The 24165-nt window shown below is 33.8% G+C and overlaps 1 protein-coding gene across 1 annotated transcript; it reads left to right on the top strand.

Moving 5' to 3' along the window:
• The first annotated feature begins 17643 nt into the window (after window positions 1-17643).
• Window positions 17644-23255, top strand: LOC133302435 (uncharacterized). Its single transcript, XM_061502203.1, has 8 exons — window positions 17644-17874; window positions 19180-19324; window positions 19414-19582; window positions 20556-20826; window positions 21334-21599; window positions 21711-21926; window positions 22231-22333; window positions 22818-23255. Exons 1-8 carry the CDS (start codon window positions 17724-17726, stop codon window positions 22874-22876), a joined length of 1380 nt encoding a protein of 459 aa, XP_061358187.1. The 5' UTR covers window positions 17644-17723; the 3' UTR covers window positions 22877-23255.
• Window positions 23256-24165: the final 910 nt, after the last annotated feature.

The following is a 24165-nucleotide window of genomic DNA, read 5'->3' as shown; positions in this document are numbered from 1 at the left end:
ATATGAAAGAACAATGATATATCGTCCTAATAATTCGTCTTAAAATCCTCCTAATTACTAATTAATTTTGATTGTGTTACTAACACACTCGTTTTTTGCATTTTTGTTGAAAAATAAAGCATTAACATAATTTTTTCATGTTGTAATAGAATTATTTCTTCTACCAGTGAGACAACGAATTATATGCAATAAATTTTTTTAATGGGTGGTGGAGCCCACCGCATCTTGTGTTTCAACATGAGAAGGAATTCTGCTACAATATGAGAAAAAAAAAAAAAGGACCATTAAAAAAATGGAGAAAGAGACTTGGAAATTTTTATAAAATCCTCTAAAACTCTTCTCACCCTTAAAGTCAAGGTTCCCCAAATTTGGGGTGTTTGAGGAGAAAAATATTAAAAATTACTTATTTTTCGTAGCATTAAAATGTGAAAACTATATACATGTGAATAATTTTTTAAATGTAACACTACTACAAAATTTCTAAATACCGAAAGAATATAGCGACGAAAAATATTACGTTGAAAATAATGATGGAATTTTCGACGAAAATCATATTTCGTCGAAAATAGAGACGAAATTAGAGATAGAACAAGATTTAGTCGTCATCAATAACAAAAATTTTCAACAAAAAAAAATTCCATGGAAATTTTTGATGGAATCTAAATTTCGTTGAAAGAGACAAAATTAGAGATTGAACAAGATTTGGTCATAATCACTAACGAAAATTTTCAATGGAAAAAAGATTATGTCGAAATTTTTTAGGGATCTAAATTCCGTAGAAAGTTTCGAAGGAAACATTTTCATCAAATTTTGGACCAAAAACATTTCTGTCAAAAATTTTGACGAAAAATTTCGAAGGAAATGTTTTTCTGTTGAAACTTTCTTCCGTCGAAAATATTTAAGAAATTATTTTTGGAAAAACTTTTCGACTGATTTTTTCGTCGAAAGTTTTGAAAAAAACACGCAAAACCAATACACGTCATCAATCAACTTGAAGGTTTGAACGGAATTTTTTTCGGTAGAAAATTTCTGATAGAATTTTTTTCCTTTGGAAATTTCCGATCAACTTTTTCTCTATAAAAAATTTTAGATGGAATTTTTTTATTCAATTTTTTGAAAAAAAATATATCATCAATCTTCGTGAAAATTTGTACGGAATTTTTTTCAATAGAAATTCCGTCAAAATTTTAAAAAAAATACATGTCATCAATCCGCGTGAAACCTCACCCGATGTCATAAATTCTTTTGAAATTTTTTGATGGAATTAGTTAAATAAATATTATGTTAATGATTTATTTTTCAACGAAAATGCAATATTTTCGACCGATTATTTTTCGTCGAAAATTCAACGGATACTAAATTATGTCGCCTTTGGACGAAGCGCATTTCGACGAATTTTTTCTTGTTTCCAACAGAAAAATTTGGTCTAAAATATGATCTTTCTTAGTAGTGTGAAAAGTACATAAATAATACTTTGAAAATTTTTAATTTTAATTTCAGTTGTAAAATATAATAATTATATTAATTTAAAAAAAAAGTAAAATTGTAAGAATATCTCATTAACCCTCTATTTTTTCTTTCTCAAATAAGAGAAGGGAATACCCTTCATTTCCTTTCCTTTTCTTTTTCTCTCTCTTCCTTAGATCCTCTTCCTCTTTTTCCCCTTCAAACTCCCAAATAAAGCCTAAATGAAATTTATTAGTATAAGTTTTATCCCCTCAAACTGAAACAGAGAAGAATTGTAGTTCCATCATTTATAATTTATTTTTGTAATAAAAAATACATATATTCCCACATTTTCTTTCATCAATATGTGAGAAGGTTTACGGCTATAAGCATGAGAAAAACAATATCGGTTCTTTTCTAGCCCTTAGAAGGGATCCAAGTCCCGCGCATCTTAATGTAACCTTCCCAAAGCGCTAATAAGACTTGTTAAAGATGTTATTGGAAGGAGTTGTCCTTAGATTTAACTTGACTCGATATATTAATGAATTATATTTATCTCATTTTATATAAGAGAAATAATTTTTCTACACAAAAAAAAATAGGTCTCATTTTTTTTTCTCTCATCTTATCTGTAAATCTTACTTATAATTTTAAGTTTATAATATGATATAATTATTTTCTTACAACGTTAGTAAAAGTTTTCTCACGTCAGTGCAAAATATGTTTTCCTTTCAGCAAAGACTTACATTGGTGGTCCTGTTACAAAGTTTTTCTCTTACCTCAATGTCTTTTCTCTCTCCTAAATTTCTCCCTTAGCGGAAAGAGATACTTTTCTAATATAAAATAAGAAAAATATTACAATCATGATCGGCTAATGACTGTATTCGGGATTGAACCATTCCGTATTTAGATAAAATGTACAATTTTAAAAATTATGAATTAAGTCATAAAATTTTAGAAGAACTTAAAGTTAATGAATGTTTTTCAATATATTTTGAAACAAATCATATCAATATAATTATATTATCGTATTATGCAAAACTTAACAATTTCAGTTGATAAGTTTACTATTTATGGTTAATTACTAAAAATTATAAGATTTAAGATAAGATATTGTGTGATATTGGAGTGAGTTGAGGTTAGACCGGCAAAATAGGTTATGACACGCGCGTCGACCCGTGACACGATATGAAAATTTATATTCGAGTTGATCCGTAAAAAAATTTGTGTCGCGACCTATATATATATATATATTTATTATTATTTTTTTTTAATTTTGACCCATTTTTAAATTATTTTTTTTGTGTCAATTATCATTTTGATCCACAACTTGCGTGTCATTTGGGTCATGTCGTATCGTGTTAATTCGCAAAAAATTCATATCGTGCTCATGTTGAACATTCTGAATGTAAATCCGTGTCAACTCGCAAAATCATCTTAGTCGTGTTCGCGTCGTATTCGTGTTCTGTGTATTCATGTCGTCACGTGTCGTATCATATCAACTCATTTTGATACTCCTACTTGAAGCCAACTCAGAATGTAATTTAAACTCGAGTTTTATAAGAGTTATGTTGTAGGAAAAATGATTGTGTTATATTATAGAGATTCGTTTTGCGTGCCGTAGTTTTTTTTTTTTCAAAACATGTAGGTCCCACAAAATGTTATGTGTGTAAAAAACTTTTTGTGGTCATATTAAATGATGAATGCAAATTCCTTAAAACTCAACCTAAAAATATTTATTTTCTATAACCTGAACCTGATCCAATACTTTAATTTATCAATGTAAAGAAAAAAAATATTTATAGTGCTTAAAATTTAAAAAGTATTTAATATTTTTTTAAAGTAAATACGAGGATTATTTAACATATTAATTTAGAAGATGTAAAATTATTCGATATGAAGATATCCATGCTTGAAATTTTAAAAGAAGAAGAACACAGAACTTGGATGATTGAAAAATAAATAAATAGAAAATACAACGTGAATATTGACCTTCTTATTCTTTACTTCTGGAGGGGTTTTATTTCTACTCATGATGCACAAGCTTCTGTTCTTGTATTCTCATGTATTTTTTGCTTCTTCACCTGTTACATGGGTTAAATAGTTGAATGATGAATCGGGTCAGATAAATGGAGCTTACACTTCTCCGCAGCACAAGTTCTAGCTAAATCATCCAGTGAATTCAGCGCGTTCCTAATAGAAAAAGTGAATTGATGATTTGAGGTCATGATGGATTAAGGATTTGAACATAGTAACTGATTAAGGTTCATGTTTGTGCATTAAATATTTTTTTAGATCAAAGTATAAATGTAACTCTGAACAAGTACCTGCTGAATGTGCATGTTTGGTGGTACAATCTGGGCTTTTAGCCCAATGGAATATTCTGGGCATCTACTCTTTGTCAAGTGCATTTCTGGGATAACAAAACACGAATAGTGATTATCTAAAAGGAAAGCCAAGGACGAGGAATGCAAATTAGACAGTTAAAAAAAAAAAAAATAGTAAATATCATTTTTGGTCCTTAGCAAATTTTATGATGTACGCTTTAGTCTCTAGCAAATAAAAATGTTATTCGTGATCTTTAAGAAATTCAATGTAAACCAATTTTAGTCCTGTTGAGGGACTAATATGGATCTTTTTTGAATTTGTGAGAGACTACACTTTCAACTAAATGAATCTATTTTTAATTTCTTATGAACCACGAATAGCTTTTTATTTGTTACGGACTAAAGCGGATATCATAAAATTTACTGAGGATCAAAAATGATATTTACTCAAAAATATATATTATACAGATGTTTACATATGGGAAGTATATAATAGATTGTAAAAAAAAAACATAAAAAAATAGTGTATCTGCTAATCTGCCTATTTGCCTGTGTTATGCTTCTAATCAAGGATATGATTATAGGTTCAATATATACTATGACCAATATAAAATTTTTAGGAATGGCTAATTAACATTTTCTTGTCAATCCTTAATCTAAGTGTAAAGTTGTATATTTTCTTAATCACAAGAAGAAATTGTCTAGGAAGAGGTTGGTACCAATGCAATTAAGAAAGGTGGCTAGTGTAGGTCAATGTCAAATTGTCAATCGTGCATAAACGTGAGTACCAAGTTCACTATGTGAGCAAGACTAGTTAGGAAGAAAACAAATGGGTTCCATTATGTATGGCTAATGTCAATGTCTACCATGAATCGTGATGATGACTTGATAAGCAGTCATAAAGAACTGTTCGAGATCCACAGTCCACAGATTAGGATCAGAATGGAGCATTACCGACATTCTACAATTATTTCATTCATTTCTTTGGTTTGGAACAACTACCTACCCTGCCCCCTTGTTAAGACTAGGAGAACAAAGAGATTTTTATACCTTTCGATTCAAGTACCTTGTATATATAGTAGTATTTAAAACATAGATGACCTAGGTCGATTCTTGTTCAATAAAAAGCCAATTTATTTGTCAGGCAAGCTATATTTAAAGCCATAAAGTATAATTAGTTTTGAAATTATGATAAGATATGAAGATACATGATTAAATGTTCTAACAAATTAATTATATGTCTGTTTTTGAAAAGAAAAAACAGTTACTGAATATTGATTTTATTGAGAGTAAAGTGAATTAATATTCTTAAGGTTAAAGAAATTTACGCAACCACTTTTAAGAAATTATACTAACCTTAAACCTTTTTTTATCTATTAAAACTTTTTTCTTTAATTTTTTATCACATACGCTTCATTTTCTAGCTTTTTTAGGATATAATTAAAAGTAACCAATATAATATTAAATTCGAGAGGACGTTGCCATAAATTTCATTTATCTGAAGAAAAGTTAGTACAATTTGCTCATAATTTTATTGTTAGGCTAATAAATTTCAGAATAATTTCAAATTAACAAGTTGGCAAATAACGAACAAGCCTAACAACTTGATTCTTGTGTTCAAGTTGGGTTTTATATTTGGGTTTTATAACAGTTATGTTGTAGGAAAAATAATTGTGTAATGTTATAGAGATTCGTTTTGCGTGCCGTAATTTTTTTTTTTTTTTTTTCTTCAAAAAGTGTGAACCCCACAAAATGTTGTGTGTGTAAGAAAATTTGTTGTGTCATGTTAAATGACAAATACAAATCCCTTCATATTTTATTCTTATTTTGGGAGTTGAAATTTACGCTATAGCTCCAACAAGATAACGTAAGTAGGCCTTGGTCTCCCGACAGCTTACCATGACTCTTGCTTCTTCTACTCTTCGACCTTACTGAACCAATAGAAAAGATTCCATTAAAATTCAAAAGCTAAAGTTGAACATTGTGCTTCAGTTAACTGAGCATATAAGAAACTCCTGCCGGTAGCTCAACTGGCGAGTTAGAGTGCCTATGTAGGGGTTTACATTGTTCAGATTTAATTTTTGGATAATGTAGATTCTTGGAGTTCTTTAAGAATTAGAGGAAAAAAGCTCCTATTTGATGGAAGATTAATCTTATCATTTTTTTCGGTGACATAGGTCAATGTATCCGCTATTTTAATGAGGAAGTAATCTTTGAGACCGTACTTTAAGAACAAAATAGTTGGAAGAAATTGAATAAGCATATATTGAAAAATAAAATAAAATTGAATAAGCATACCTCCAAATTTCTACTAAAAAAAATTAGCATATAAAAATTGGGAAGGATCTGTTTACAAACTTTTTTAAATTTTTTTTACATATTACACTATGTTTTTTCGGGAGAACATAGTAAAACAAATATTCTCCCGAGAGAACATAGTATAGTTTGTAAGAGTTTGTAAGCAAAAAAGTTTATAAATATAACATGCCTCTGTAAGAATTTCCTTCTGCTGTAAAACACTATAAACAAGCATTTAACATTGTCTCCATTCTAGTATGAATATTTATTGTCTTTTCTCTCTCTGTTTAAAACCACAAGATAAGGTATTGACGATTTTATATTTAAATATTAATATCTGTTTAAGGTCAAATGAAAAAGGGTTTCTCTTTTCTCATTTTACATGAGATATCATCTCTCATATTATAGACACAATAACTCAACAAGTGATAGGTTCCACCACTTGTTAAAAAAATAAAATATAAAAGAAGATAGCACAAATTTTGATGCCTCACAACATGAGAAAGCAATCTCCAACAATATGAGAAAGTGATTTTCCAATGAAAAATGCGAGTAATAGTTTTCTGATCCAGATTGCAGGCAATCGCTATAAATAGTGCTGAAAGTGAACTGGACTGGACCGAGCTTTGTCCCGAAAAGCTTAAGTTTATACCAAAAAATTTCAATTTAACCTAACCCGATAGCACAATATGAGTCTGACAATTAGCTTGGTCTGACCCATTTATAAAAAAAATAAAAGGTTCACTTTTCTGCAGTTACTGCAGATAACTTATCTGCAATAAGCCTAATACGACATCATTTTAGAACGAAAATCATGGTGTTTTTGTAATTTTACTTTATTTCAGGATTATTAGAGTATTTATAATTATAATTATTTAATTTTTCAATCCTAAAACGACGTCATTTTAGGAGTAAATGCAGATAACTTATTTGCAGTAACTGCAGAAATATTATTCTGAAAAATAAATGGTTTGGCCTGACCCGTTAGCATGTTAATTTTTAACTTTCAAGCACAATCATGAATCAACTTAACAAAATACTTAAATTCTGTTGTTAAAACAAAAACCACAATTTCAACGTCCCAACATAACCATGAATCACAACAATAACTTATCATAATCTGTAATTAAGTCACTTTCAAAAGCAAAATACTCAAACTAAATAAAATAAATTTCATTAGATCTAGCAAACCAATCCATTAAAATGACTTGATGAATCCTACAAACATATCATGGTGCTTGTAGTAGCCAAAAACTCCTGATCATATTTTCTCCCCTATAAATACAATTCCAAGGTTACATAAGTTAGCAAACAATTTATAAATGTAGAAAACAAAAACAAAAAAAGATTAAAGAATAGAAAGAAAATAAGATTAAGAAACATTTTTTTTTATACCTTTTGTTTTTTCTTCAAACCATACTTATTACGTAGTCAATCTCTACCACATATTAAAGCTTGAATGGTATCTTCAGCCAAGCTAGAACGATAAGTATCAATAACTCTTCCTCCAGCACTAAATGTTGATTATGATGCTACTGTAGAGATTGATACAGATTTTATGTCCCTCCGAAAAGTGGTATTGGTGGGGATCGAACCTAGTGCTTCCATCACCTACTCGGTTCACATGCACTAACTGAGCTATCACTATGTGGTACTACTATGAATAATATTATTTTATTTTATTCAAAATAAATAATATTATATAGGTCGACCTGTAGGCTTATAGGCCTGACATGTAAAAAAAAAGTCTATAACATGTTTCCTAAATAGGCTTTCTTAAAAACCTGAGCCTCTTCTATTTACTTATATATAATTGGCCGAGTTTGACCTAATATAGGCTAAGCCATAGATCCCTGTAATCCGATCCGGCCCACTTTCACCCTAATTACAAAATAGAGAAAGCAAACAAAGTAAAAATATGCTTTATTAATTGTGAAATTTTGATGCCCAAAAACTGGTCTAAGTTTCAATATTGTGTACATATATTTATGAGAAATTATTTCTCATGCTACATCACAACCAGAATCCACAAGTAAAAAGTGAGAAAGAGAATAAAGGTGAAATTTACTTTTATTTTGTATTGATAGGAATTTGATTTCTCTCGTGTAAAATGAAATAAATATAATTTTATATTTATTGGAAAAAATATTTGTTCTTTTCAATTATCATTTCACTTTCACAAAGAGATGAAACCTACGCCTTTATTTTATTTTTTGTTCATTCTCTTTCTCTTATAATTTATCTCTTTCTGTTACTTAAAATGACACATCTTTACATTCTTTAAAATCACACCTATATTTCCCATATTTATTAGGCAAAACTGTTGACTTTCTTTCTCTGAAGTCAATGTGTGGTTGTCCGGTTGTGAGTCTATATTTGCTTGATTGCATGCCTAATATCCTTGTGATTTTTATATTATTACAAAAGCAGTTCGACTATTTAAATTTAGGGTTTTATAATTCTCATTCAACATGAGAATTCAAATTTTCCTACACACCCTTCGATTCTCGTGTTAACATGAGTCATACATATAATTTTTTCTAACACATGAGTCCCACAAGCTTTTTATCTCTACAACATGAGAATTGAATTCTCATTCAACATGAGAAAATCAAACCCTTTAAACTTATATCCTCCTACAAATTATTTAAGCTTTTTATCACACATCATAATATTTGTTTTAGTGGGTTAGTCACTATTTAATATAATTGATACTTATGGAAAAAAAATCAAAATTATATACTGATTTAGTATTTTTAAACTGTAGGTATTGTTATACTTTATTTATGAAACTGATTATTCATTTTTTGTTATACTCTTGTTTAGTTTTTGAATGAATACTCTTTTTAGTCCCTGGAAATATTTGCGAAGCACAATTTAGTCCCTCGGTTTAAAAAAAGTCACATTTCAGTGTTTCATTTTAAAAAAAAAAAGGACACGTTTATCCTTCTGTTAAGTGGAAAGTGACGGCCATGTTGACGGACGCCACCTGGAACGTTAAGTGGCTGAGTCACTAACGTCCTGCCCACGTGGAGAGAAAAGAACGACGTCGTTTTACATTGGAAGGTTGTATCAGGTATTTCAGAAAGGGAGCGACGTCGTTTGAGGAATGGCATGTGAGTTGATCTAAACATGTTGTTGACTCAGTTGACACAGTCACAGAAGTCGTCCATACCCGCCATTTCCTCCCCCATTTCCTCAGCTCGTGAGCTTCAGTTGCGGTGAAGGTTGGTGACCCACGGTGGTTTGTTGCTGTACGTGGCTTCTGCAGTTGGAAGCTTGTGGAAGTAGTGTGGTTTAGGTTGAAGAGATCGTTAAATGGTTGTGACTCTAGTTACTGTCGTGCAAGGTACGTGAAATTCGTTTCTTTGTTTATTATCTGCGGTCCCTCTTTCGTATTTAAAATGGTGTTTTTGCTTAATGTGGTCCCCCATGTGTGGTTAAGGAATGACAAAGTTAGGGTTTTTTTTAATATGGTCCCCTTTGGTTGAATCTTTTTGGAACTTGTTGCATGTGGTCCCCCATTTGTTATTTTAAGTTAGTGTGTGTAGTGATTACCAAAAAAGCCCCAAATTTATTTATGACAGTGTCGTGGAATTAGTTTTATGCAGCCATTAAAAAAGCCCCAATTAATATTGTTAAGTAGTGATTACTTGTATGATATTGTAAATTAATATGATGGTAGTGTAAAAAATGATTATGTTCTGTTTTATATGCAGATGGATCAGTATATAGTCATGAGATATCATCATGGGGGTGTGTTGGTTAGGAATGATGAATGGAAGCTGAATTATGTGAATGGGAGAGTGGATGATTTACCAGAAATGGATGGAGATTATGTAAACATTCGTGACCTTGAAGCTCTGTTCAAGGGGTATGGTTACCACAAATGTAGGCGGATGTGGTGGTTGAAGCCTGGTGAGAGTGATTTAGAGGTTGGGTTGCATCTTCTTGAAAAGGATTCTGATATTTTGCAAATGGTGAAGGCTGCCTTAAGTAATGGGAACAAAATAGACATATATTTTGATGGTTGCATTACAATTCCTGAGATTTTGGGTGGGGATGCAAATCCAACTCCTCCTGAAAGTGCTGATGAGGAGGGGGTATTAGGTGATTCAGTTGACAGTTTGTCTGACTCCCATATGACTCATGATGATGAATATGAAGAGGGGGAGGGCAGTAGACTGTCAAGTGATTCATATGACAGTGTAGAAGACGAGCCTTATAAGCCTCCGCCACCGGGTGTTGAAGACGATACAGATGATGAACCAATTATTGCATTGCAAAAGAAGGTGAAAGGAAAGAAGGAAAAAAAGACAGTTAACAATTCTGAGGATGAGCAGAATATGTCATTTGAAAATCAGGGCTATGGTTACAATTCTGAAGAATTGAAGACTCCACCTTCAAGTGGGGATGAGGAGGTTGAAAGGGAAGTGTTTCCTAAGTTTAATGAGGAGCAGCCCTTTGGTTTAGTACAGCTCGAGCTTGGAATGGAGTTTGCCAGTTTGGAGCACTTTAAACAGGGTGTCAAAGACTACAATATAAGTCTTGGGAGGAAGTTTGTATGGCTTAAGAATGACAAGGTAAGATCAAGAGCCAAGTGCTCAAATGCTGACTGTGAGTGGATGATATATTGTTCTTGGAGCAACAAATTCAATTGTTTCCAAGTCAAGACATTCAATGACAACCATACCTGCTGCAGAATTTTCAAAAATAAAAAGGCCACCAGGGATTGGGTTGCTGCAAAGTTGGAGAAAAGGCTGGTCACACAGCCCAATATGACAAGAGTCGAGGCTTATGAGCATTTAAAGGAAGAGTACAAGGTCCATGTTCATATGAAGAAATTAGGGAAGACACTACACAAGGCCAAACAAAACATAGAAGGAAGTGAGAAGGAACAGTATGGCAAGCTAAGGGACTACCTAGCTGAGCTTTTGAGGAGCAACCCTGGCTCCACTTGCCAGATGCAAGTAATTCCACAACCAGTCCCTAACAGCCCACCGATTTTTAACAAACTGTATGTCTGCCTTCATGCCTGCAAGAAAGGATTCAAAGCTGGTTCATTTGACAGAAAGGTGGGCAATTATCGAGTATCATTTGACAGAAAGCTTCACAGCTCAATGTTCATGTGCAAAGTTTGAGACTATGGGGATTTTGTGTAAATATATTCTATACATTATGAAGAAGAAACAAAATAATGACCCTTCCTGAAAAATATATCTTGTCTAGATGGACTATGAATGCAAGCTATAAGGCTGAAAATCTTGTATCCATTCATGATGAAACAAATCCTGATGAAATTAGTGCATTGGCTTTGTGGTCGATTCATTCGAAGTGCACTATGGCTATTTCTGAAGCACGAGATTCTATTTTTGAGATTAAAAGATTTGATGCTATGGTTGCTGAATTTTGCAACAACAGTTGGAAAGAAAAAGAAAGAGAGGTGAAGATGAACAAATTACCCAAATGATTCCACAAACTTCACTCATTAATGATGTGCGTGATCCTACTCAACCAGTCAAAACTAAAGGGCGTTCAAAGGTTGCTTCACGAATAAAATCAAGCATGGAGTTGTCAACAAAACAACAAAAAACTTGCAGTTATTGTGGAGGGAAGGGTCATAATAAAACAGGTTGTCAGATGCTAAAGGTACTCATTTTTAAATTTTCTATTTATGTTTGTGATTTCCTATTTAAACTTGATGAAAAATTTGTGAAGTTTCATTTGTAGATGGAAGTTGCAGGAGAGAAGCCAAAAGAATAGTTGTGATTGCACATATTTCATGGTTTTATTTTGGTTTGAACTTATTTTTTATGAACCATTTGAATTATTATAATTTTAACTATAACCATTTAATATATATTTGTATTTAAATACTTAATACTGTTTTTACTTATTTTTCAGGAAATATTTTGGGACACTGCTGGTTGGAGAAGTAAATACTATAAGTACTATGGGTTTCAAATGTACATGGAGAATTTTTTTGCGTATATACAATCTCTGTGATGAAGTGTAAAGGGATAAAACTTTTTTTTGTTACTTTTATCAGATTTGGTAACCAAATGTAAAGTGTAAAGGGATATGAGTTTTTTGTGACTTTGACAGATATGGTAACCAAATGTAAAATGTAAAGCCAACTGCTATTTTTTTATTTGTACAAAGGAACTTCAATGCATACAACAAGTGTAATATTGTAAGTTTGCTATTGTGTTTCTATCATGATAATGTCTTTATTAAGTAATTGTGTTGAATTTTGCGAGGTTGGTGATTTTGCGATTGAGGAACTTAGACATGCACAACCACTGTTAGAAGATTATGCGAATGAGGAACTTATTGATCCAAGGTTGGGAAGTCACTATTCAGAACATGAAGGAGCTGAGGCTATCAAATTCTTCTATCTGGAAACAACTGCCACTGCAAGCATTTCTATATATGTTAACAACCAGTCCCTAACAGCCCACCAATTTTTAACAAACTGCATGTCTGCCTTCATGCCTGCAAGAAAGGATTCAAAGCTGGTTGTAGACCATTGATTGGACTGGATGGATGTTTCTTGAAAGGTTACTATGGGGGACAACTATTGAGTGCAGTGGGAGAGGATGCAAACAAGAGCTTTTATGTCATTGCTTTTGCAGTTGTTGACAGTGAGACCAAAGAAAATTGGAAGTGGTTTCTGACCTTGCTACAAGAAGACATTGCCAGTTGTGTAGTGCATGGATGGAACTTCATAAGTGATCAGCAAAAGTTATGTTTTTTCAAAGGTATTTTCCTTTTTTAAAAGTTGTACATTACTAGCCATGTGTGATCACTTTTGTTGTTGCTTGATATATGGATGCAGGGTTTGATACCAGCATTACAGGAGGTCATGCCTGGTGCCCATCATAGGTTCCGTGTGCAGCACGTGTGGAAGAATTTTATTAAGCAATGGAAGGACAAAGCCATTAGAGGAATAGTATGAGAGGCTGCACGATGCACAACTGTGCCCCAATTCCAAAGAACAATGGATAAATTGAAGGAGTTGAATGAAGATGCTTGGGCATACCTCAACAAGATTCACCCCTCATGCTGGGTTAAGGCATATTTTAGTCACTGAACCAAGTGTGACAATATAACCAACAACATGGCTGAGGTGTGGAATGCAAAAATTGTTGCATACAGGTCCAAGCCCATTGTCAGCCTATGTGAAGAACTAAGATGCTATATCATGAGGAGAATGACTGCCCATCAACGAATTCTAGGTACTGTTAGGGGTAAAATTGCCCCAGCTCAACAGAAAAAGCTGGATCAATTGAAGGTGTTAAGCAACTCCTGGACACCAACTTGGACAGGGAACTTGGAGCAAGACTTATATGAAGTGACTGCACAGGGTGAAAGGGTTGGTGTCAATCTTACCTATAAGACTTGTGCATGTAATGTCTGGCAGCTCACAGGAATGCCATGTGAGCATGCAATTGCTGCAATATGCCACAAGAATGAACCAGCAGAGCTTTATGTCCATCAATGGCTGACAGTGGATGCTTTGCATGCCACTTATGCACATACTTTGAACCCTGTAAATTCGGAACAGTATTGGCCTGCATCATCTGAGCCTAAACTCATTCCTCCACCACTGAAAAGGCCTATTGGCCGTCCGAAAAAACATAGGAAGAAGGATGAAACTGAGGAGCAAGTGAGCAAAACAAAAAAATTAAAGAGGGCACGTGCTGCAGTTTGTGGTAAATGTGGGCAATCTGGTCATTATGCCAAGACCTGTAAGGGACCAGCTACAAGCAAGAGAGGGAGGATAACAGCAGCACCTTCACATGCAGTTAATGTCAACATAGCAGCTCGACATGAAGAGGAGATCCCTCTGAGTCAAGGAGGACCTTCAAGGCAGTCCCAGGCACCTGATGAAGCCATTAGGGGCAACAGCCCACCACCAGCAGAACAATTGTCAACTGAAACTGTCAATGCAACAAGCAGTGGCACAAGGAGCAGGCTTATGACATTCATGGCCACACCTGGGTTTAGGCCACCAAGACCAGCTTGAATGAAATCTGGATACAGTTTTTTTGTATAGGGGTTCACTTTTTTGTTGTATAGGCAACAATGTTCATGACTGTAACTTTTGGTACCCCCATTTTTTGTATTTAAGACATTTAACTGAAGTGTATGCTTTTTTTTTTTTGAATCACAATATGTCTCTGTCTGGGAGTATTTTGAAGCAAAAAAAACAACAGGGGAATAGTTTGAAGGATGGTTTAGAATGGTTTATGTGGACCATAACTTCTGGCAAGCTTTTAATTATGATGGAAGAGTTTTGAATTGTAACCGACTACAAGTTCCATTATGAATGACTACAAGTTTCTTTTTTATATCAGTTTTTTCTCTTTGCTGCGATATGTATCTGTATGGTTATTTTTGAATTTGTGTATGAGTCTTTTTGATTCTGCCTACAATGCAGGTGGTTGATGTTTGGGTTTTGGTCGTTGCTGTTTGGACACAATTCAATGCAATATGTTCATGTCTAATTTTTGCATCATTATGTCTCTGTACTGTCTGATATCTTCATTGACTACAAGTTTCTTTTGCTGCATTTTTTACTACAAGTTCCTTTGCTGAATTCAATTATGTACTGTCATTTGCTGCAATCTGGCTTATGCTGCAATCCAATGTGTCATGGATTAAAATGCAGGTTTTAAAATGCAGCTTTTAAGTTGCAGCTTGTGTCCAATATAGTCTAAACAGGTCATGTCCAAATTTTAACTGTCAGGGACCAAAACGTGCCCCGATAGCATTTTGCAAGGACCTATTTGGCCCTCGATACATAGTTCCAGGGACTAAGTTGGGGTCTAGTTTAAATCATTAGGTTCCAATATGCAGTTCTCAAATTCCCATTTGCAGCAACAAATTTGACATTTACTGTATTGAAGCATGAAGTTAGCATTATACACATAAACACATTTTATAGCCCAAATAACAGAACTTCATTGCATCTTCTCAACTTTATTCATCGCAGTTTTCAGCAAGTCATTCAATTTCATTGAAGAAAAACTACATTTCGTACATAACATTTCATTGTTACAACACTTGCAATCATCACAACATTCTTTCCTGCACATTCATACTCAGTTCTTGCTCACCAACATCTTGCACCTTCGACCTCCATTCTGTCAGGTTGTTCAAGAAAGTAAGAATCAGTTAGTGACAAGAACGTAGTCCCACTTCATTCATACTCAGTTCTTGCTCACCAACATCTGACACCCAAAAGACGTAGTCCCACTTCATCCCCCCAAGCCAGATGACATACTCACCCTTTAGGGTTTCTAATTTGACAGGGACTATATTGGGTCATTCACCCTTTAATGCAACAGTCACATGTCCAAACATCCAACTAGACACAAGGGACCTATCTAAACGACGTCGTTTTCTCTCCACGTGGCCAGGATGTTAGTGACTCAACCACTTAACGTTCCAACTGGCGTCCGTCAAGTGGGCCGTCACATTGGATTTAACAGAAGGATAAATGTGTCCCTTTTTTTTTAAAAATCAGACATTGAAATGTGACTTTTTTAAACCGAGGGACTAAATTGTGCTTCGCAAAAATTTCCTGGAACGAAAAATGGTATTTACTTTTAGTTTTTTGTTGTTTGATCTTATGCCCTTCCAAAATAAAAAAAAAAACAAAAAACAAAATTAAAATATATCTTGCAATTAAAGCAAGGACGGGAAGGTGGGGTCCACTGGACATCTTACTTACTTTAATGCTTTTGCAGAGTACTAGATCCGAGACCTCGCCGCTTGGAGCGCCTCTCTGCAGCTCCAAAGCCCATAGGCCATAGCCACCGACACTACCTACCTCCTGTATTCAATATTAATCAAACGTCTCACATGTTTCCACGTGTCATCCTATTTTTAGTTAAACGACGATAATGAGTTTATCAACAGCAAACCGCGTCGTCGTCCACCTCATTATCCTATGCAGCATCACCCTCCCCTATTTCACGCGTCTTACGCTTCTTCACATCTTCATGAATTATTATTACTAGATATTTTTTTTCCTCATTAACCCAATAACTTTGTATTGTTGTTGTTACTAATTTACTATTATTATTCATTAAAAAGTGAGTTTTGTTGATATTGTGAAATTCTTGTTATCATTTTAAAATATTTGTGTAAAAAATCATTAATGACAAATTGAATATGAATTTTTTTTAGCTCTCTTACCTTTAATCGAAAGATAAATTTACTTAATTTTTCAAACGCCATTAAGAATTTTAATGATTGAAAAAAATTCTTATTATAATAACTTACTTTGTGTGGTGCAAATGTGCAATAGTATTCATAAAAGAATTTTAAGTTTTTTTTTTATTAATAATTTTTCATTAATCCAGATCTTGGTAGGTATTTATTAGCGTGACCTTGGTTCATGAATTAATTAGTGAAAATGAAGGCACGAATTTAGATTGATCAAGACCCATTCTACCCCGATAATCTGTCTTAACCTGAAGTTAAATCAAACTAGTTTAAGTTTTATAAATTAGATTTTAGTCTTTTTTAAAGTCCAATTTCGTCACACTTGAAATTAATTTTAGTCAGTTTGATGTTATATAATACTTCAAAAATTATGATTATTTTAATAATTACATGATACTTTTTTTTGACTTAAATTAATATTTTCGTATAACATATTAATATATTTATATTGATGTAATTCATTTCAAAATATATATTATAAAACAATTTTACTTTTAGTTTAAATTTTTAGAATTTTATGACTTATTTATATATATAATATTCACTTTTTTCCATTATACTAAAATGTCAAATTAACTTAATGTTGATTCTGTTATAAATTAAGTCATTAAGACACATCCAAATGTGAAAAATTAACTAAACTAAAATATAAGGCTAAATTCTCCCGCCAATCTCGTCCAATAATAAACGCATATAATTGATAATGTCCATGTTTGCCATTTGCAAAGCAGATTTACACGGAGTCAAAGCATAAATAAACAAAAATCGAGAATAAAAAACAAGGATTTAAATGAGTCAGATGCTTTTACATAAAATTATTAATTTTTTTTAATAATTTTAAATAATAAAATAAGAAAAAAAAATTTGTCATTTTAAATGACATAAAGTTATGTCATTTTAAGAGAGATAGACACAAGAAATTTTTTTATTTCAAATTTAAATTAAAAAAAAAATCATTCACTTTCTCTCTTATGATTTTCATTCCTTGTGTCTATCTCTCTCTTAAAATGATAAACACCAAATCCATAAAATAATATTATTTTAATTATTAAATATCTAATAAATTTAAATAAGCTATGGACTTAATCAATATTTTCATTTTTAAATATAAATTAGATCAAACTTATATTTTAAGCATATACAATGTTATTAAGTCAGATCGGATCAAAAATATTTTACAGAACTAACTTATTTAAATGACGGATTAGCTTATTTATACCTCAGGTTAGAAGCACAACCGTTTAAGCCAGTTTTATGATAGTAGAGTTGTAGCGTCGCATCTGATCACAGCCTAGCGTTTTGAGCCACTATATATGAACGCTCCTCCTCTTACTCTGTCTTTCATCACTCGTGGTATCTCAGTGCCTTTGGGCATTCATTCCATTTCTGTAGCAGTCGCATTCTGAGATCACGAAAATGGAGTTGTTCTTCTACACCGTGTTCGGTGGTTTGGCCGCGGTGGTGGCAGCTCTTGAGCTCAGCAAGAACAACAAGGATCGAATCAACACCTCTTCAGCATTCAATTCATTCAAGAACAATTACCTCATCGTTTATTCCCTCATGATGGGTAACCTCTACCCTTAGATCTGTCTTTTTTCTTCTATTCTCTCTCAGATCTCGTCCGTTGGATCTCCTCCTTTTCCATTTTCTCCCTCGATATGCTACTTTCACTTGTATTATTGTGCTTTTCTCCTTTGATCTGCGCCTGATTTCGTCAACATTCTTTGTGCTGTGTTTGATTTATGAATTCAAAAGGATGTAATGCTCGTGAACGCGTTCTTATGCATATTATTGCGATTTTTTTTTTTAAAAAAACAGCAACTGTTTATCCAATGGTTTGTTTCGTTTGGTTTTATTGCTTCACGACAAAATATTAATTATTACAAAAAAAAGAAAAAGAAAAAAGAAAAAGCAATTGTTTGTAAAATTGAGACTAGTGAGAAATCGTAACGTTTGAGACGGATCCTGATGTAATCTCGACATGGACAAGTGTTGCTGCCGTGTGATCTTATTAGCTTTGGTTGCTTGTGACAACAGTGACGTGTGTAATGGTTTTGGAAATTGTGATTTTCTCTTTTTTGGTTTGAGAATAGCTGTTTACGCGACACTTTACTTATTTATGCTATCCTTAATGTTTTACTAAGTTCACTATTTTATTTATACGTCATTAGTGATCCTTCAAATTATGATGATGTTCGCTGAGATCATATTTGAATTGAAAGTTTTCCTTTAGCTCAGTTATCCCTCAAAATGTTGAGATATATAGTCCCACGTTAGTTGAAGAGCAACTAATGTGGGAGTTTATAAGACCTTGGGCACTCCCACCCTTTGAGCTAGCTTTTGGGGTGGTATATCCCAAGGTTCTTTACATGGTATCAGAGCTTGAGGTTCGATCTTCACCGCCCCCCACTTTAAAGTGGAAGCACAAAAAAAAACGGTAAACCAAAGATTGGGCAGTTGCATAATCCACGCTTCAAGCCAAGAGGGCTCTTGCGTGAGGGCGCGTGTTGAGATATATAGTCCCACATTAGTTGAAGAGCAACTAATGTGAGAGTTTATAAGACCTTGGGCACTCTCACCCTTTGAGCTAGCTTTTGGGGTGGTATATCCCAAGGTTCTTTACAGGGGTCGATTGAATTCATGTTATTTAATCATTGAGTTATGATTTGGACGACATTGTTGTTGGTGAATATATTGCTCAACCGAAAATGCACTGATTGTACTCTAGCAATTGTTAGCAGAGATAGTTCTGTTTGTAGTTTGTCTACAATTGCATATGTGCTAGTGTAATTGACGAAAAAGAAAAGTTTCGATTGAAGTTACTATTGCTAGTTTTTGGTAATCTAATAGGTTGCTGTTTCTATGGCTATAGCTGGAGATTGGTTGCAAGGTCCTTATGTCTACTACCTTTACAGCACATATGGATATGGGAAAGGAGAGATAGGTCAACTGTTCATTGCTGGTTTTGGGTCTTCCATGCTGTTTGGAACAATTGTGGGATCTCTAGCTGACAAAACGTGAGATGCCTTTTTGTTTACTTATTTCATCATGCCACATATATGTCATAGCATTTTTCAGTATCTCACGCTTCTTATCTTGAAATCAGGGGCCGGAAGAGGGCTTGTGTCACTTATTGTATAACATATATTTTGAGCTGCATCACCAAACATTCTCCTCAATACAAAGTCTTGATGTTGGGGCGTATTTTGGGAGGTATTGCTACTTCACTTCTGTTTTCAGCATTTGAATCGTGGCTTGTTGCTGAGCACAACAAGGTGAGGGATAATTTTTTGTTTAAAAGTTATATCCTATTTGTTATGAAACTTTCCTCCGGATGTGTTGATTTTAGACACACAAGAAGTGCCTAATATTTGAAGGAACTCATGGACTTATAAAAATGGTAATAAGATTTTTCTTTGTGTTTGGAGGCTGTAGATGACTTGAATAATAAAGTGTAATTATAACTGCCATTGGCACAAGAATGGGTGTTATATCCTCAAATTGTTAATGTTAACTTGATTGTTTTGTAAATTGGGCTAGTCTTGTATGTAGTACTTACATTGGATTATATGAACTTCTTGACAGAACTAGCTGTTAGTTAGATCATTATGTCTTTGGAAAATTGTATCCTTGTATTTATTATATTCGTTATATAAGAGTCCACAGTGTAGTCGAGACACACAATTTTCAGCATATGCTTTCACTTTTCTCTATCAACAAAAGCTAATGCACTAGTTTCTTTCTGTAGAATGTTGCATGGTTTAATTTCCATGCTATGTGCCACTTATTAAAATTGATTAACCCCAGAAGCAAGACTACTTGATGACATCTGAAATTTGATATCTTTATTGTTTTCAATTTAGGTTTTTATATCAATAAGTTTCCAATAGTGTCCTCTAGATGTTTATTATGCTTTATTATTGTTGCTTCTCTACTGTAGAATCTCATGTTCTCTGAATTAATCCGTTTCTGCAAATTATGTTTACTCCGAAAGATCCTGATTTCCTTGTTTTATAAGTTAGCTATTATGTCTCTCTAAATTAGGTGAAAATGCATTTTTAAAATTTAAATACCTTCCAAGTGCACAATGAAATGATTTTTGGTCATCAAAATACATTTTTACCCTCAAAATCTGTGACAAATGGTTTTTACAATGTTTTTGATTTTTGTCTTGATATCCTTCATGTTGCATCTTTTATTTGTGAATCTCAACTGCCTTTTTTTTTTTTTTAAACATTAATGTGTCAGAGGGGCTTTGATCAACAATGGCTATCATTGACATTCTCAAAGGCTATATTTCTTGGAAATGGTCTAGTTGCTATCGTGGCTGGACTGTTTGGAAATGTCCTTGTTGATACGTTGGCTCTTGGACCTGTGGCCCCCTTTGATGCTGCTTCATGTTTTCTTGCAATTGGTATGGCTGTCATATTATCTACATGGTCAGAAAATTTTGGAGACCCTTCTGAGAGCAAGGACCTTCTTACCCAATTCAAGGGTGCTGCTGTGGCCATTGCTTCTGGTAGATTTCTTACCTTTGAATGTATTTTTGTCTTTGTCTTTATACAATGGTTCAATACTGTAAATTTGAACCGTGAAGTTCTTTATGCATGACATTAATCTGTGTAAGGACGGGACTGGTCACCTTTTGATCCTATTGTGGCAGTGAGTATGCCGAAATGAACCTATTCGCAAGTGCCAATTCTGCTGTTAAACAATTAAAATGAGGCAGGAACTTGGAATTTTAAGTGATAAAGTTGCCTCTCTTCCTTGGTATTCTCCAGGGAGTTAGAATCCACATAGCTAATTACATGGAATGTACATTTTCTGTATGGCTCTAGAAAAGAATTGTAAACATTTTTGTATTAATAGAAGTTATTATTAAAGCTACCCTAAATGGAATTGGGAAAGTGAAGTTGTTCTTTGGCTTTCCTTATTCCATTATCATTTATCTTATTCATCTCGGCTTGAATTTTTGTTCATTGCTGGCTTCCCATGTTCATTTATTATTGCATTCTTTGTGTTTCAGATGAAAAAATAGCCTTGCTGGGTGCCATACAGTCTCTCTTTGAAGGTTCAATGTATACCTTTGTATTTTTGTGGACTCCTGCTTTGAGCCCAAATGATGAAGAAATTCCCCACGGTTTTATTTTTGCAACATTCATGTTAGCTTCAATGTTGGGAAGCTCGCTTGCATCCAAGTTGATGGCCCGTTCATCACTCCGAGTAGAGAGCTACATGCAGCTTGTTTTTGCAGTTTCTTCTGGTGCTCTATTGCTTCCCATTCTGACCAGTGTATGTCATTCTTCCAATATACTCCTCTCTCTCCCCTGCCCCCTCCACCCTATTATTCGATTTATATCTCACACTATTCTGCTATATTTTGACTTGGTTATTATGGAACAGTTCTTAGTAGTTCCTTCCAAAGTGAGAGGTGGAGGCATCTCATTCTCCGGTTGCCTGCAACTTCTTGGCTTCTGTGCTTTTGAGAGTTGTGTTGGCATATTCTGGCCATCTATTATGAAGATGAGATCTCAATACATTCCCGAGGAGGCCAGGAGCACCATAATGAACTTCTTCCGCATTCCTCTGAACATCTTTGTGTGTGTTGTGCTGTACAATGTATGTTGCACGATCTAAGAATTAGATAAAATGCTTGATCTTAACAGCATAGTATTTCGGTGGATGTAGATTGCTGAATTCTAACAGTCTAATCTACTTTTATATCGCACTAATTTGAACCTGGAATTATAACCTTTTCTAGTAGAATGTCTGGTTGGACCAGTTATCAGCCATTAAATTCTACACCTTTAACCCCTTCCACTTTCTGCCCACCCCTAAGAGCAAGAGAGTAAATAAAAGAAAAGTCTCTCTCTCTGTACCGGTATACATGTGTTTTTGACTAATTATGTATTTCTCTGTGCAGGTTGATGCATTCCCTATTACTGTTATGTTTGGTATGTGCTCAATTTTCCTTATGGTGGCATGTATCTTACAAAGGCGACTGATGGTGATTGCAGATAAGCCAAGTAAGACCCTCACGCTATTATCTAATATTTATGTTGAATATTTAGAAATTGGACAGCAATGGGCTCAAAACTTATTTAGACTAATATGCTGTGTTATTACTTTATCTTAACACCTTTGGCTTATTTGCCACATCACCTTTCTGTTATATCCCGCATGAGGCTGTTCTTGTACATCCCTGACACTTCTGCAGGGCCAAATATTCTTGTGTGCATGATGATAGCCTACTTTGGTTAATTTGGCGATTTTGTTTAACCTTGAACGCTCTCTCCATCCTTTGATTTTAAAGGGCCTCAGCCCTCAAGGCCTATTCTACCTAAATTATCTGGCATAACACATGGCATTATGACTGACATGATTACCAGCGTCGAGTATGGAAATGAAATATGAACCAACAAAATGTTCTTTTCAAGCGTTATTTCCCCTTTTTATAGAACAAAATTTTTCTTACTTGGAGCTGGTATTATTACTTTTGTTTGAAATCAGAAACAGAAGATTGGCAATTGAAGGAAAGGGACACAGAATCGGAGCCACTGAACATTTAAATGGTGTTAAGAGTAAGTTTTAGGGAGGCACTGAACGTAGCTGCTTCAGTCTTACATAATGCAGTTTCTGTCCAAACCATGTACGGGACGATTTGAATGTGAAGGTAAACCTGGTGCGATCCAAGGGAAGGGTTTCGAGCTGAAAGGATGTCTGGAGCAATTTGTTTTTAAGTGTTTTTGGTATCAATAGTGTAGTAGATTTCTATTGGCTATTACTTGAGGAGAAATCTCCGTTTTGGTAGTTCTATTTTATTCTTTTTTGGGGCGGGATTTAAGTTTGGCCCGTCCGGAATAGTATATGTGCCATACTATTTCTTTCATTGTCTTTTTACTTTTGTAATGAAATTGCACTACATTCAATTAATGCATCCTTTTATTTTCCCTCAACGAATAGGGTAATGCATTTATTGACGTACAACTTCCAGCATTATCCTCACGAATGAAAAGATGCTAGAATTTTTCACTTACAATTGATTGATGGGAAATCTAGTTGAGGTTCCAATAAGGTTTGCCCAATCAATCATAGTAAGATAACTAGTTGTGCACAACTAGTATAAAGCAAAAAGGTAATTGTTTACAAATCAGGGCGGTGGGATGATAATACCTGAGAGCTATGTTGCACTGCCACCATAGGAGATACGACACGATATTTCGATATGTTAATTCTAAAAAATATTAAATTTTGACACATCAAGACACGTTTTAATGTTATATAAATTTTTTCAATTTATGTAATGTATATTATATTTAGTATTTAATAATTTAAAAAAAAAGAAAAGCTAAACTTATAATACTTATTAATTTTGTAAAGAAACATAATATATCTCAAATGTTTATATTAAACTCAATAAAATCGTAATCATAATCTAACGAATTTAATAGTTGGAACTCAAAATGCAATTAACCTTTGAATTTTTTTTGAGTCTTTACAACCAGTATTGGAGTGTTGAAAAGTATCGGAACGTCAATGAGTGTCGAAAAATGTCGGTGTTTCGTAGCCCCGAGAGTCCCTTAACTGTTCATCCCATTGCCACATAATGTAAAGCGCACCCATTAATTTAGCTACCCCACGATCTCCAAGTTGGTTCTTGACCCCAGCCACGCTAGTTACACATGAGCTGCGTTTTACCCTGGCTGTATGTTGCTCTTCTGTCAGCATCGGATGATGTGTGGACGCAGTCATGGCTCCTGGAGACTCTGCCGCAGATGTGCGTAGTTTGGTATTTAACTATATTTAGTTATGCTAAAGTTCTTCCACCCTCGAGTCCCAAGCTTGGTATTTACTTAAA

Source organism: Gastrolobium bilobum, unplaced genomic scaffold (assembly GCF_033153095.1).
Source record: "Gastrolobium bilobum isolate Gb01-03AN ecotype WA unplaced genomic scaffold, APGP_CSIRO_Gbil_v1 utg12365, whole genome shotgun sequence".
In the NCBI taxonomy this organism is placed as follows: Eukaryota; Viridiplantae; Streptophyta; class Magnoliopsida; order Fabales; family Fabaceae; genus Gastrolobium; species Gastrolobium bilobum.
This window is presented reverse-complemented; position numbering and strand designations above follow the sequence as displayed.